Below are 15,958 nucleotides of genomic sequence, written 5' to 3' on the forward strand. Positions count from 1 at the left end.
ATTCTCATTTTGGCTATGAGTGTGATTACAACTATGTTGTAGGAAATGGAGATTACAATGAAGAAGTGTATCAAGGATGGGACAATCAAAGGTGGGAGGAACCATATGCTTATGATCAATCCTCATGGCAACAACCCCCACCAATGCATTATGAAGAAGAGCCATTCTATGATGCATATCAATCTAATGGCTATGGTGAATCACCTTGTGACTTTCAAGAACCACCACCATATGCCTATGAACCATATCCTCAACATAACTCTCAACCATACTCACAAGCCTCTTTTCACCAACCACCTTCATATGACCCTAATCCATATCCATCCTACCAACAACCATATGAGCCATATGAACCACACATAGAGCCACCACCATTCCAACATCAATACTTTCAAGAACCACCTCCAATATATAAAGATTTTCAACCACAAGATGAATACCACTTTCCACCACAACCTCCCATGGAAGAATACTCATATCCATTGATCCAAGAGCCATATGATCCTAATCATATTATCCAAGAGGAACAAGAGTCAAGGGATCATCTCAAGGAAGCATTGGATCAATTTCAAGCAACCATGGAGTGTGTTGTGCAACAAGTGGAAAGAATGGAAAACATTGAACCACCACAACTCTACCAAGAAGAACCACCTTCCTACTATGAACCCTTCGCCCAAAATGATGAATCCTTCTAACCACCCCAATCTCTAATGGATGAAACCCTTGGTGTTCTTGTTCAAGGGCAAGAAGAGATGCAAAGGGATGTGTAAAATTTTATGACCGCCTTGGAGGCGGTAATAAATCAATTAGCCTCCCAATGCTTGAACACTCAAGGAACTCCCATGGCTACATGTGGAGAATCGAATGAAGAACATAGCATGAAGGAGAGATTGGAAACTCCGGTGGGAATGAGGGAAGTTGCTTTGTATTGGAACAATTGGAGGAAGCTTTAATTGTTGAAGACAAGGAAGAAGTGGTAGAAGACTTAGGAGATGTGGAGCCCCCATGGGAACATAGAGTTGAAGAAAACTCCTCCAAGATGATTGAAATTGATGCTAGGGAGGAAAGTGCACACCTTCCAAGGCATATTCCATATGAAGACTTGGATAGGATAGAGCAAGAATTGAATTCCCATGGCAATGAAGAGCAAGTATCAAGTCCTAGTGGTGGAGAATCCTTTGAACTTGAAGAGCCTTCTCCCGGTGCATTTGAAAATGTTGTGGAGGTAAACTTCTTTCACCCTCCCAATTATAGTTTGATTAATGGAAAAGGCTTAAATAGTACTAATGAACAAAGGATTGGAATAGAGAAATCTTGTGAAGAGGTGGAAGTCCTTAGAAATAGAAGGATGTGAGTAGAATACGCTTTGTCAAGATTGTTGGAAGCATCTCTACCTAGGTTGCCATCTACTCCCTCACTTGAGTGGGTAAAATTCATTTCTATTAGCTTTATTGTCCCACTTGAGTATGGTTTGCTTGAAACGGATGGTCAACTTAGGATGCTTTGTGGGTTGAAGCGTAAGCGAAAGATATTTCGTGGTTGGCGTTGCAAATCAAGGCTCATTATGGTTGATGCATCAAACATGAGATATAAAGGTTGGAGTAGTGCTCAAATAGATGGGTCTAGAAGGATTGTTGGACACTTCATAGAGAATTCACCTTACTCACCACCCAGTTGGACTAATAATGATGATCAACCTCAAGACGGGTGTAAAAACAAAGTGTGGGACCCCGGATCACAAAAAGAGGATCAACTTTGGGTGCCCCAAGCTTGTGAAGAACTCCATCAACACTTGGCTCAATCCATAAGAAATCTTGGGGCACAATGGAGAACCAAGCATTGGTGGGAGTTCCAAGATGAATACAAGCACAAGCCACCTTGATAAGAAGCTCCCCATAAGTCCAACTTAAGGACAATAAATAAAAGTGCTAGGTGGGAGACACCCCACCATGGTAAACTCTTTCCATACTCTTTTAGTTTGTTAATAAGTGAATCGAGTTGCCATTATAGGTAGATCCTCATTTTCATTTTTATCTTTTGTAAATATTGGTAGAATTAGTTTAATTTCTTGTTTTTATTGTTTTATCAAGTTTAGTTAGTAGTATAGTATGTTGAATAAGGTTCTAGGGCGTTTTGGTAGCTATTTGGAGGATTGAAAGGCTTGGATTGGTGTAATAAAAAAAAATTTGAAAAACAAAATACCATCCACGCATGCGCGCACTGTACGCGTACGCGTGGATGCAAAATTTTACCTCCGGCCAAAAACCCGAGAGTTAGGCCTGCACTGTGTGAACATTGGGCCTAGGGCACAAGTCTATGCACGCGTGCGCGCACCTGGCGCGTACGCGCACATGATCTTAAATTGGCAATGCACGCGCACGCACACTGTGCGCGCGCGCGTCGATTGCACAATCTGCACTCTCGGTACCTTTACCCGAGAGTTGTGCCAGACTTGGGCCGACATTATGCCTCCGGCCTAACTCGATGCACGCGTGCGCGCACCTGGCGCGTACGCGTCCTTCGACCAATATACCCATCGACGCATAAACGTGCATGACGCGCACGCGTCGGTAAAAAAAAAGGAGTTTTTTTCTCCCCTTCCATTTTCTTCTGCTTATCACATTCGCATACTTCTACTCTTCCCATTTTCATTTAGTTTTTGTAGCATGTTTTCGTTTTTTTAGTCATTTTAATAATGGTGTTGCATCTTCCTACTCAATTGTTGAGGATTCATTGCATTACTTTGGTGCTTCTTGACTTGTTTCATATTGTTGGGTGATGTTTCTCTTCAAATCAATGCTCAATCTTTTATGCACTTGTGTTATTTGTGCATTGATATGACCTTATATTGTCTTTCATGGCCCACTCTCTCTTGTTCGAACTTGATGCTCATCATGCTCTTCATGCTTTGATTTTACTCTTGCATCAAGTATCATTGATATGCCATTTTCTCTTATTGTTTCCTCCTCTACATGTTGTAGCTACCATGTAGTAGAGAACCATACCTTTATTTGGCATTAGCCCCCGCCTATGTTCTATTTGCTTCGATATCTTTGTTATAGGCCTAATATTTCTTTCTTTTTCTTTCCTTTTAAGTTGGCCACCAAGAAGGGGGAAAGGAAAAGCTTTTAGATGGGGCAACAAACAAGTCATCCGCACTACCATTTGAGGAGCTCATCAATTGTAGCAACCTATCCACTCTGCTCTTCTTTGCATGCACCGAGGACGGTGCAATCTTCAAGTGTGGGGAGGTCGTCCGACCGATCTCCATGGGTAACAATTTCCTGTTCAACACCAAATTTTTATTTTCTTTGTTAGATTAGCTATTACATTTGTATGATAGGTTGCATTTTAGTTAGAATTTATACATATTTTTACTACTTCTTTCTTATTAGGACTACTTGGTTAAGGTGATGATTTCTTTCCCAAAAAACTGTTTTAGGGCACCCTACCAATTTGAAAAAAATATACTTTGTTGAATTTGCTTGAAAGAATGTATTTTGGAACATGGTTTTTGAGCTAAGAACACACGAGCAAGTGAGTCTTGAGCCTATTGGTGTGGTTACATATTATAACCACTTATTTTTCCTTCTTGTGTGCATTATTCTCTTCCTATGAGTGTAATCTTCGATTTGTTTGATTCTTTATGTCCATTATTTTGTGTATTCATGCATTTATATGATTGAGGCCATCATTCCATTAGCTCACTTACCCAAATGGCCTTACCTTTTATCTTCCTTTGTTAGCCAATTTGAGCCTACGATTAACCCACTTTGTTCTTAATTTAGCACATTACAAGCCTTAAAGCGGAAAACAATGAATGTCCTTTATTTGGATCTTTGATTGGCTTAGGCTAGTGAGTGTGAGTGTCATCCAAGAGTGGGAAAACTTTGGGACATTGGTTGGGATAAAAGGGTGTTTGTGTTTTGTATTTTTATATTGGGGAATTGGTACATACTCATGTATTGATTAAATGTATAGACCTTATGCATTGATGTTCTTGTGTATAGTTTGAAAGAAAAAAGAAATAAAAGTGAAAAAGAAAAAAAGAAAAGAAAAGAAAAAAATGTATATAGAAAAAGAAAGAAAAAAAAAAGAGAAGAGCAATAAAGGGGACAAAATGCCCCAAAGTGAAGCTCAATAAGAATCAATGCATAAGTGTTGTGAAATGAAAAGAAAATGCATGAGTATGTGAAAAAGTGAGGAATGGGTAGTTAGATTAGTACCTAATTGCATAGGTCATTATATAGGTTAGGTGGAAAAGTTTCAGTTAATCAAAGATTCAAATCCTAAGTTCACTAGCCAAATATGACCCTACCTTAACCCTAGCCCCATTACAACCTAAGGAAAAGACCTCATGATAATTGTATGCGTGCATTGAATAATTGTTGATTGTTAGATGAAAAACAAATCTTGAGAAGCATGATTAGGGGAGAATTGAGTGAATCAACACCAAACACCGAGTGACTAGAGTGCAAACACTTCCGGTGAGGGTTCGATGCTCAATTCCTTGATTCCCGGCTTTCACGAGCGTTCTTCTTGCAAGTCTATTTGAACTTCAATTTTTATATTTGAATTGGTAGGATCCATGAATCGTTATATGATCTTGACCCTAATTGTGCATGAATGACTTGGAGGATTGATTTATTTTTAACCAAGTAGGTACAACCATTTTGCATCTAGTTGCATTCATGTAGATAGGATGCATATAGATAGGTTACATTGAATAAATGCTGATGCCCTTTGCTTTCTCTTGGCTTAAGCATGAGGACATGCTTGGTTTAAGTGTGGGGAGGTTGACAAACCCTAATTTGACGGTTTATCTTGTATTGAATTTAGGGGATTTTATCACCTTCTACCAACATTTATTCAATGAAATAGCATGGTTTTGTATATTCTCCTTTAATTGTGCTTAAGAGTGAAAGCATGCTTTTTAGGTCTTAAAATAGCTAAATTTAATTCTCCTTGATTCCATTAGATGCCTTGATATGTTTGCTAAGTGATTTCAGATTTAGAAGGCAAAGATTGGATCAAGGGAATGAAGAAAGAAGCATGAAAAGTTGGAGAACTCATGAAGAAATGAAAGAACCGGAAAGCTGTCAAGCCGACCTCTTCGCACTTAAACGACCATAACTTGAGCTACAGAGGTCCAAATGATGCGGTTCCAGTTGGGTTAGAAATCTAACATCCGGGGCTTCGAAACGATATAAGATTTGCCATAGTTGCTACACGTATGGTGGCGTGCACGCGCAAAGTACGTGCACACGCCGTTGCTGCCACCTAGTTCACTTAAAGCAACATGTGGCTAGCGATTTTAGAAGCCTTGTGGGCCCAATCCAACTCATTTCTGATGCTATTTAAGCCAAGGATTGAAGGGGAATCAACATACTTTTCATACTTTAGAAGTTAGTTACCAATTAGTTTAGTTTTAGCTTTATAGTTAGTTTCTAGAGAGAGAAGCTCTCTCTTCTCTCTAGAATTAGGATTAGGTTAGTTCTTAGATCTAGATCTATTTCTTCTTCTCTCTTCTAATTTTCGTTCCTCTCCTCTATTGTACTTGTAGGATTCTTCTTCTAATGTAATTCCTTTGTTTGTAGTTTGTGAATTCTCTTTGGTAGATCTACATTTCTCCTTCAATGCAATTGGTAAGTTCTTTGTTGTTTCATGATTGATTTAGTTTTCTATTGTGGACCTCTTGCCTTTGTAGTTAGATCTCTCTTTAATTCTTGCAAATTTATGTGTTTACTTGTATTGCACTCTATGTGTTTGATGAAATGTCTCTTATAGCTATTAGTTAGATTTTGTTCCTCTTGGCCTAGGTAGAGTAATTAGTGACACTTGAGTTATCTAATTCTTTTGTTGATTGATAATTGGAGAGATTGCTAATTGGTTTGGAGTGCACTAAAGCTAGTCTTTCCTTGGGAGTTTGCTAGGACTTGTGGCTCAAGTCAATTCATCCACTTGACTTTCCTTTCTTTAGTAAGGGTTAACTAAGTGGTAGCAATGAACAATTCTCATCACAATTGAGAAGGATAACTAGGATAGGACTTCTAGTTCTCATATCTTGCCAAGAGCTTTGTTAGTTGTTAGTTTATTCTCTTTGCCATTTATGTTTCTTGTCCAAAAGCTCCAAAATCCCAAAACAACTCACAACCAATAACAAGACACTTCATTACAATTCCTAGGGATCGGTTTATAAATTTAGGGGTTTGTTTTAGTGACAAACAACTTTTTGTATGAAAGGATTATTGTTGGTTTAGAAACTATACTTGCAACGAGAATTCATTTGTAAAATTCTATACCATCAAAAATCCATTCGTCAAGAACTCAGGGATATCTTCCGGGAACACTTCTGAAAAATCACTAACCACCGGAATTTGATCTAAGTTGTGGGCATCGCCCAACGCATTAGCAGCCAACAGAATATAACCCTGACACTCCTCCCCACTATAGTGCACCATTACAGAGTTTAGGTAATACCCCATAGCTACCACTACTCCATTTTCTCCTTCTGGTATAAACCGAATTGTCCGTTCAAAACAATCCAACAAAACCCGGTTCTTCGACAACCAATCAAATCCCAAAATCATCTCCAGCCCCACCATTGGTAAACAGATCAAATCGTGTACAAAGTCTCTACCCTCAAGCTTGAAACCTACTTGTCTACAGCCTGACCTAGTCATAATTGTTTGATGCGGAGTATGTACATGTAGATCAAAAGGTAACTCTGATATTTTCAAGCCTAATTCCTCAACTTTAGCAAATGAAATAAACGAATGCGAAGCTCCAGTATCATATAATGCAACTGAGGATTTATCACCAATTAGACATATACCTTTCATCAAAGGATCCGCCTTGGAAGCATCCTTGGCATTCACAGCAAAGACTCGACCTTGATGCTGACTCTGGCCCGCATTCTGATTCCTCCCACGAGTGCAATCCCTCGCAATGTGGCCAGGTAACCCAGACTTGAAGCAACCACCTAAACCAATCTTACATGAGTCATAAGGGTGAAAACGTCCACAACGATCACAAGCTAAATCCGGAGAACTCTTACTCTGATTTCCTCTTCCTTTAGCATACTGAAACTGATTCTGATTGTTCTTTCTGAAGCCCCCTTGGCCTTGAGGAGTATATCCCCCTCTTTTAAAGCTTTGTCCTCTAGGATGAAAATACTTGCCACGCCCACGACTAGAGCTCCCTCCATGAGTGTCTTTAGATGCCGCCACTGTCTTGGCATACTCCTCCACTACCCTTGCTTTGTTCACCAAGTCGGAGAAGACACGGATCTCCATAGGAGCCACAGCAGTCATAATGTTGTCCTTCAAGCCCCTTTGGTACTTAATGTACCTCCAGCTCTCGAAAGTCTCCGGGTCACCCTGACATACCCGAGAAAACCTACAAAGCTCTTCAAACTTGTTGGTGTACTCTGCCACAGACATGGAACCTTGCTTCAGCTGCATTAGCTCCATCTCCTTTGCTTCCCTTGCAGACTCAGGAAAGTATTTCTTGTAGAAAGCCGTTTGGAACACCTCCCATGGAATGTCGGTGTTCTGAAGCTGTAGCAAACGACACTCAGCTTGCCACCAGGGCTGGGCCTCTCCTGCTAGCTGATAAGCGGCAAACTCTACATATTGATTGAGAGGAACATGCTGCGCCTGTAAAGCACGCTCTATAGCCTGGAACCAGTGGTCCGCTTCAATAGGATCTGTGGATCCTCGGAAAGTTGGCGGATGAACCTTGAGGAACGTCGCCAAGGTCATCGGAACTCCTCCTGTGTTATCGCCGTTACCCTCAGCATTATCATTGGTATTTCCTTCGCCATTCCCATTTCCGTTGCCATTCCCAGTCGGTTGGCCCAATCTCTGCACTGCTTGCAGAGTCGCAGCAGCATTAGCTTCCATGGTGTTAGCGAGATTCGCCATCGCCGCCATGAATTCGGCGTGATTGTCAGCTGGTTGCTCATTCCTACTGCCTCGTGTACGCGTTCGACCTCGCCCGCGAGTAGCCATGTAGGATTTCTGTCTGCACCAAACAATAGATATCAAGGTGATCAGTCTCAATATCAAAAGTCTAGTGCTTCAATTATCCCAAACAGGCACTCACAAACAAGCATGCTATGCATATATCAAACAGAAAACCTAATAGCATCAAAGAAAAGACACACAGAGTATGCAATGAAGCACAATCGGTCCATCCCTCAGGCTCACGAGGACGAACCGCTCTGATACCACTAAATGTAACACCCTAATTAGCCTAAGCTTTACCTCGCGTCATAAAGCCAAGGTTAATCAGAGATTACGACAGTTCTAAACTCATACATAATATATATATATATAGAAAGAATAGTATAATCTAGAAGCTCGATGAAAGATATAGCTCAAAAACAGAATTTCGAAGCATAAACGTACTAACGGAGCTACTAGCTTAAGGCATAAGAAACAGACAAGATATAACAAAAGATAAGTACATAATATCATAGGGAACTAGTCACGACTCGCGGAGTTTAAGCCGGCTAGACATATACTGATATACAAAACCATACAGTGAAAACAGCTTATACAAGTTTTGTTCTCTCAAATACATGCCTCTAGGCAAAACAAAATACAAAAGGAGAGATGTATAAACAAAATAAACCAAAAAGAACTCCAAAATGATCCAAGATTCTCCGCTCCTGTCACCAACCAAAGCAACTCACCGAGGTGGGTTGCGACCTGCATCTGAAAAACACAACAACAATATGGTATGAGAACCGAAGGTTCTCAGTATGGTTACAGTTCCCAGTGATATAGGATATAAGACCCTGGGACGCCAAAGGCAATCCTAAGCTTCATATCCATCACAAGATTCAACTTAAAGCATTATAAAACATTTAAGCATAATATACCAACTTGACTTAAATAAACCAGGTTATCTATCTTAAGGGATTTCTATTCTAACCAAACACCACTGTCCCACAGCCTTCACCAACCGATCCTCCATGCGATCCCATCGCCACCGCCTTCCGAACCTCCTCAATCCCAGCAGAAAACACAGATAATGTTCAAAGCAAGTAAAGCACAAGTAGTAACATATATGGCAAATAATTCAGATAGCAAGTAAGCATGTTATTCAATTAGGCAAACCATTACAAGTAGACAAAGCATACAAGCAAATAGGAAATGCATATGATGAATGCCTGCCCTACTGGCTGTGATATCACATTGTCGGTTCAACTGCCAACCCGACACATCTCCATGGAGACGTCGCCCTTCGGATTTCTCATATGGGAACCCCCGAGATATAGTGCCCGGATCACTGTCCAGGTACCGGCGCCTGCTCGCCCTATAGATCCGAAGGGATGTGAGCGGGATATTCTTGCCTCAGACCTCACATCTCAACGTAAGCGGGATTAACCACCGTCCTTACGCCGCCGTCGCTACCTCGACAGGCGGGATTAACCACCGTCCCTGCCAGGCGCATAGCGTCTCAAAATATCATGTAAAAATATTATTTCAGTGATTTTCAAAAGTATTTTCAGCATACATAAATCCATCACATCAATCCGAGTCCCCGACTCATCTCAACCATTGTCCCTTTTATAACTCAGTTTCCAAATACCAAAAGTCCATCATTTCTCATCTCACATACCAATCATCCTTCACCTAACATCAAACCATTCTCAACACACCAGAAACCTAGACCTCCGTTTTCTAATTTACCTTAAGATCATGTACTAGAGCCCTTAATTTATATCCCATGTTCTAATACTCAAAACTAGGTTTTTAACACCAATTTTGAATGATCGTAACTTTCTCTACAAAATTCCAATTTTCACAAACTTTATACCGATTCAAAGAGTTTTCAAAGATCTTTAATTTTAAACAATTTTCAATCAATTTCAAAAACCGAGGCAAAAGTTATGATCGAACAAAGTTCACCAAAAACTCAATTTTTCCAAACTTCACAATTACCACTCTATCTCACCATACCCATACCAAATAATACCAAACCATCCAAAGCTCCATTTTTCATCAAAATGTACCTGTTATAGCATAATACATCAACCTCACCACATTTTCTTCTCATTTTATTATTCTCAATTCCAACATCAACTATATAACACTTATGATCAAAATCACCATCAAACCCACCATTTCATAAACCATAACACTACAATTATCATAAGAACCAACTCCCAATCCATACAATCATTCAACATCATCATATCATTATAATTCATTACAATCAACTCAACATTCATTAATTCATCAACATTTAGCATACCAACCATCATTTTAATTCAACCTATCCTATTGGTCACTAGCCTATGTGTCCATGAATATTATATACTACATAGAGGAAATCGAAACCATACCTTTGCCGATTCTCTTTATGCACCCAAACTCAAAATGAGCACCAACAAGCTTCCAACCACAATCCAAGCTTTCAAATCCACTCCAACAAGCACAAATAAGTTCCAAAAGCTCCCAAAGCCACAATAATCAAACTATATACATACAAATCACCTCAAATCAACCTAGGGTTCCAATTAAACATAAATTCACAAGGGTTTAAGAGCTTTTACCTTTCCCAACAGATTTGACAACACAAATCCAAAGCTAAGCAAGGATTAGAACAAACCTAAACATCCAAAATCACAAAAACCCATTTAACCCAAAATTCTAATAAAACCCAAAATTTTGAAGAGCAGAACTGGAAGAATTTCGTGATTACCTTGAGGGTTTCTTGGGTGGGTTTTGTAGAGCTCTTCACAAGGAACGCGTAGCCGTAAACGGTGCGACGATCGGAGCTCCGTAGCTCAAGATATGAGCTTGGGAAGTTTGAAGTGAATAGTAACAATGGTGGAAAGCTCTCACCTCTCTCCTCACTTCAGCTGCTATTGTGTTTAGGTTATGAGGGTGAAAGTGGCTGAAATGGGTTCATTTAAGTGTATTTATATGTTGGGCTTGGGCCCAATTTGGACCCGGTCCAATCCGTTAGCGTTTTTAGCCCGTTTGGCCTAACTTCAGGCCAAACCTTTAAAATAAATGCCCGATTTTCTATTCCTAATATTTTTCTAAAGTTTTTGACGGTTTTTACTTTTTATTGTGCGGTACTGGGCAGACTTGAACCGATTCAACCGGTTCAACTGCCGGTTCGTAATTTTTTACGGTTTTTCGTAAAAAGCACATTTTTTGACTCAGAAAGACCCACTGAGTCCAAAAATCACCTTTAAATCCTCAAATTCTCTCTCTAACCTTTCGGAATCTAATTTGGGCAATTAATTCACTTAATTAACCGGTTGATTAGTTGCAATTCTTACACCAAATCTAGAGAGCCTTAATAAGCTTCACCCTCAAGTAAGTGCTACCTCTGATTCAGGAATTTTACTTACGAATTTTCTTACCGTTTCAGGTGGCTGGGATGTGGATAAACTAAGAAGCTTGCTTCCGGAGATGATGGTTCAAAAAATTGTGGCTATGTCTCCACCTTCGACTTGGAAGGAAGGTGACCAAATTGCATGGGCGAACTCCTCTGATGAATGTTTTTCTTGAAATCTGCTTATAACTCGCTTCAAGAGAACTCGGGAGGACAAAACTGTATCTTCAAGCTTATCTGGAGATGGAAAGGCCCGGAAAGGATCTGCTAATTTTTATGGTTAGTAGCTCATGATGCTATTCTCACTAATGCCGAAAGGTACAGAAGACACATGTCTCAAGATGCTGCCTGCCCCCGGTGCCCTCATAGTAATGAAACAGCTATGCATGTGCTTCGCGATTGCCATTTTGCTAGAGAAATCTGACGTTTATTGTAGCCCCAAATTTGCCTAAGAGATTTTTTCAACCTTAAGCAGATGGATTGACTTGTTCGAAACCTGTCTACTCCTGGTGATTGACCTATTTGATTCGAAGTGACTCTATCATCTTTGTGATATTCTAGAAACAAACATGTGTTTGAAGGAAAGAGTTCCAACCCTCATGGGGTGGCTGTGTCTATTAATAGTAGAAGTTATGAATTTGGCCTAGTGATGATGAAGGTCAGCATTACTCCAATGAAGTTCAACGCTAACTCCAAAGAAGTTCAACGCTAATGGTGATCTGATTCGATGGTATTTTCTGAGAAAATTAACATGGATGGTTCTTTCTTCAATCAGAGAGGAAATACAAGTTGTAGATGTGTTTTCCATAATCATTTGAGTAGGTTTGTCACAGGTTTTTCTTACAATTTAGGGAGATGTTCGATTATACAAGCTAAATTATGAGGAATAATTAAAAGGCTTTAGATTGCTACCACAAATGAATTTCATCATGTGATTATTGAATCGGATTTCGGGATGGTCATTAACTTCTTTAGAAATAGTTGCCCATCCTAATATCTGTGTGCAACTCTCCTTGAAAACATCACTATTCTTCTGAAAAGAATCTCCGAGATGCATTGGAATCACATACTTCAAGAAATAAATTTGGTGGCAGATATTTTAGCCAAAAAAGAACAAGAACTTTCTTATGGGCTTCATGTTTTTTATGCTCCCCTACCAGATACAATTCAGACTCTCTCCTCAGATGCCATGGATATCTTCAGATTAAGAGGTGAAAAGTAATTCTCTTTTGTTTTTAGTTTGCTGTTTGTTTTTTTTTTGGTCGGGGTCTTTGACCCCCTTTCTCTAGAAAAAAAATGTAGTACATGACATTTGAAATTAAGCATTGGGTGGTGAAATAACCAATGGAGCCGAGAGAAGTGGTGGATGATTTAGTGGGCTTTAACTTTTGTTGGTGATGAATCCAACAAACTTTGTTTCAGACAAGTTAAGTTTATCGCTCCCCATTGGAGGGGTTCAAGGAATTTGAAAGCCGAAACCTTGCCTATTTGGCTAAATAAACATGGAGATTGTTAAATAATCCTAATGCCATTTTGGCTAGAGGCTTGAAAGCTTTAGTGTAAGAGTATACATGGTCAAGGTTAACAAAAAAAAAAAACAATTTATTTTGGTTAACTAAAAATTTAATTTAAAATAATAAATTAAACTAGTTTTCAATACCAAAAAATAAAAAAAAACTGGTTTTAAATAGAAAATTTGGTTATTTTGGTTGTAAAAATAACAAATTCATTTTAAACAAATTTTAAAAATAATTCATTTTTTATTTAAAAACCAATATTTTCATCTGAAAAAATATTTTCTTCGTTTAAAATTGAATTTTTCATTTAAAAACCAATTTTATAAAAAAAAAAATCATTTTAACTTATAACCTAATTTTTGACACTTAAAAAAATGATTTTATCCTTTTTTTTATCTATTATAATACCGGTTTAAATATATAACATATTTATGTTAGAAAAACTAAGTTTAAAACTCCAAATCATCAAATCGGTTTTGTTTTGGATAATCGGTTTGTAAATCGATTTTTACCAATTCGGTTAATCGCTATTTTAACCTGGTTATAATTTATAAACCATTTTAAAAATTAGTTATTTAAATTTGGTTGAGACAATTAACCAGTTTTACTAATTTTTATGAACAATCTTACCAGAAGGTAATTAATGGAAAGGAATGATTCTTGAGTGTGGAGAAGCATTGTTAAAGATAGAAATTTTCTTAAAAAGAATGATAGCCGTCCGGAAACAGATTTTTTTAAATTTTTTTAACATTTAAGAGAATAAAATGTGATCTTTTATCATTAATTTTATAAATAAGAATAAAAATAAATATAAAAACAAATAATGAAAGATTAAAAATCACATTTTATATTCTCAATTTTTTTTAACTGAGAAAATCCATTCCAAATGGCGTCCATTGGTGTAGGAATATGGTTGATGTTCGAAAACATAATTGGGTTGTGGGTAAGAGAAAGCTAAATAAAAGCGAGATTAGGAATTTCATAAGGTTAAAGATTTATTAGTGGATATTAAGGGGTGGAATGTAGAGAGAATTCTATAGATTTATCCCTCGAATATTAGTGATGAAAAAATTATAAGGTTACCAATGAACGTGATTAATGAGGAGGATTCATTTATATGGTCGTATCGAATGGATGGAAATTATACGGTGAGAACCGTCCAACTAAAAAGGACCATTTATTAAATTTATAAAGTGAAATAACATCAAAAACTAATTTGCAAAACATAAATAAAACTTAACATTGCAATTAATTAAAATTTAATTTTAATTTTACTAAATTAATAATAGGCATACAAAAAATAAACGATATATATTGAATGAAATTGAAAAAAACTTATTTATTAAACTCAAATAAATTCTTCGATCAGTTTAAGCACTCTTAATATTCAAATAAAATCTTTCACACTACAAGAAAAACAGCCTATTGCCATGCTTGCCAAAAAATTGAGAAAAGCGTAACAATAATTTTTTGCCATACTTTTTAAGCTATCAACATACTTTTAAAAGGGTCATATATGCAAACATACCGCTTGCTCTATCGCCACACTTTTATCAATCTATTAGCACGTTTTATTTTTTACTATGCTTTTATCTATCGCCACGCTTAAAAGTGTGGCCGTATGTATAATCCTATAGTCATACTTTTAAAGCATGCTAAAAAGTAGACATATATCGATGCTTTTAAAACATGTCCATTGGGTTGATTTTGGCTACCCTTCAAAAACGTACGAATAGAGGATGATATAGCCACAATTTCTTATATGTACCTTGATCACTAGATGGGAACTTATTGCCACGCTTTTAAAGCATGGTTATATCCTTATCAAATTAAAAAAAAAATTAATATGTGCTTTTACATATATTCTAATGTGCATAATTTTAAGAAAAATAATCAATAAAAATTAGTATTACATTAATAAAATTCAAACCAAATTAAATATCAATCTCTTATAAATAAAGTAGTTATAAAATGCATCATGATGAAAAAAATAATTAAGATAGTTAAGTGCAGTTGATTAACAATAACATCACTATACAAGTACAATTTATAATAGTTAGGAGTCCTTAATAGAAATTATGCCTTCTGTTTTGTTTCTTCTAAATCCTTGATTCCCCTTTCTGGAGTTGCAATAAAGTAGGGAATATCACAGCTATTTAAACATCCAAATAGAAAAAATTAGCAAATATGTATGTACTATGGAGTATATTTTGATTTTTGAGATCATAAAAACGAGCACACTAATATTTATCACAAGTTACTCATAGTAAAATTGCCTGATGCTTACTTTCCTTTACTATTATAACCTTAACTTTTATGAATTTCTATTATTGATTGAACGAATAAAATTATTTAATACAGTAAATGCATAGAAATTAAATGATATATGTATACCACGTAAATTAGGATTCTGAGGAGACCAAGAGCAGCAGCAAGGCGAAAATCTGCCCACTGAACAAGAAATAGAAAAATGGGAGCTGTTGGATTACTTAATGTCCTAAATCAAAACAAGAAAAAAAGAATAAAAAGCACATGAAAAAAAATCTAGAACTCTGCTAAAAAAGAACGTAAATGGTAGGAAGATCCCAAAAAAGTTTTCAGAAAAATATTGCATACTGAAGAATGTTATCTGAATTTTCAACAAAAGTAATGTATCAAACACATGATAGGCTAGTAGATAACTGCAGAATTTTTATTTATACATTTTTTTTGCAGCTTTTTGGAAATAAAATTTTAGATTCAAGTTTCAAATTTTAAATAACAAAAATTGCCAAAGAGCGAATTGAACATTCAATTCTAGACAAAAAGTATGGCATTATTACGAAGCACCATATAAAGCTAAATTTTCATTCAAACAAGATTTTTCTTTAAACTAGTGGAAAAAACCACGGTTAAGAATTTAGAACTAGGATCACATAAATACAGAAATTTGAATAATTGAGAGGAAGAGACTTACAATGTATTAGCATCAGCTTCCAAAGTTGAGGCAATCTTGAAAGGAGCACTTTCCCATAATAAGAAAATTGTTTTATATGTTTTTTTCGAAAAATCTTTTTGCATGAGAAAAATAATTGATATGA

At 37.0% G+C, this 15,958-nt stretch overlaps 1 protein-coding gene across 1 annotated transcript; it reads right to left on the reverse strand.

Annotated features, from left to right (window-relative positions):
* Window positions 1–6,296: 6,296 nt before the first annotated feature.
* Window positions 6,297–7,934, reverse strand: LOC130977835 (uncharacterized). The gene has a single exon (XM_057902219.1). It carries the CDS (start codon window positions 7,932–7,934, stop codon window positions 6,297–6,299), a length of 1,638 nt encoding a protein of 545 aa, XP_057758202.1.
* Between the last annotated feature and the right edge of the window lie 8,024 nt (window positions 7,935–15,958).

Source organism: Arachis stenosperma, chromosome 1 (genome assembly GCF_014773155.1).
Source record: "Arachis stenosperma cultivar V10309 chromosome 1, arast.V10309.gnm1.PFL2, whole genome shotgun sequence".
NCBI lineage: Eukaryota > Viridiplantae > Streptophyta > Magnoliopsida > Fabales > Fabaceae > Arachis > Arachis stenosperma.

Bases quoted from the DNA above. Each gene is read 5' to 3' on its own strand.
- LOC130977835 (XM_057902219.1), bottom strand. From the start codon at position 7,934: ATGGCGGCGATGGCGAATCTCGCTAACACCATGGAAGCTAATGCTGCT.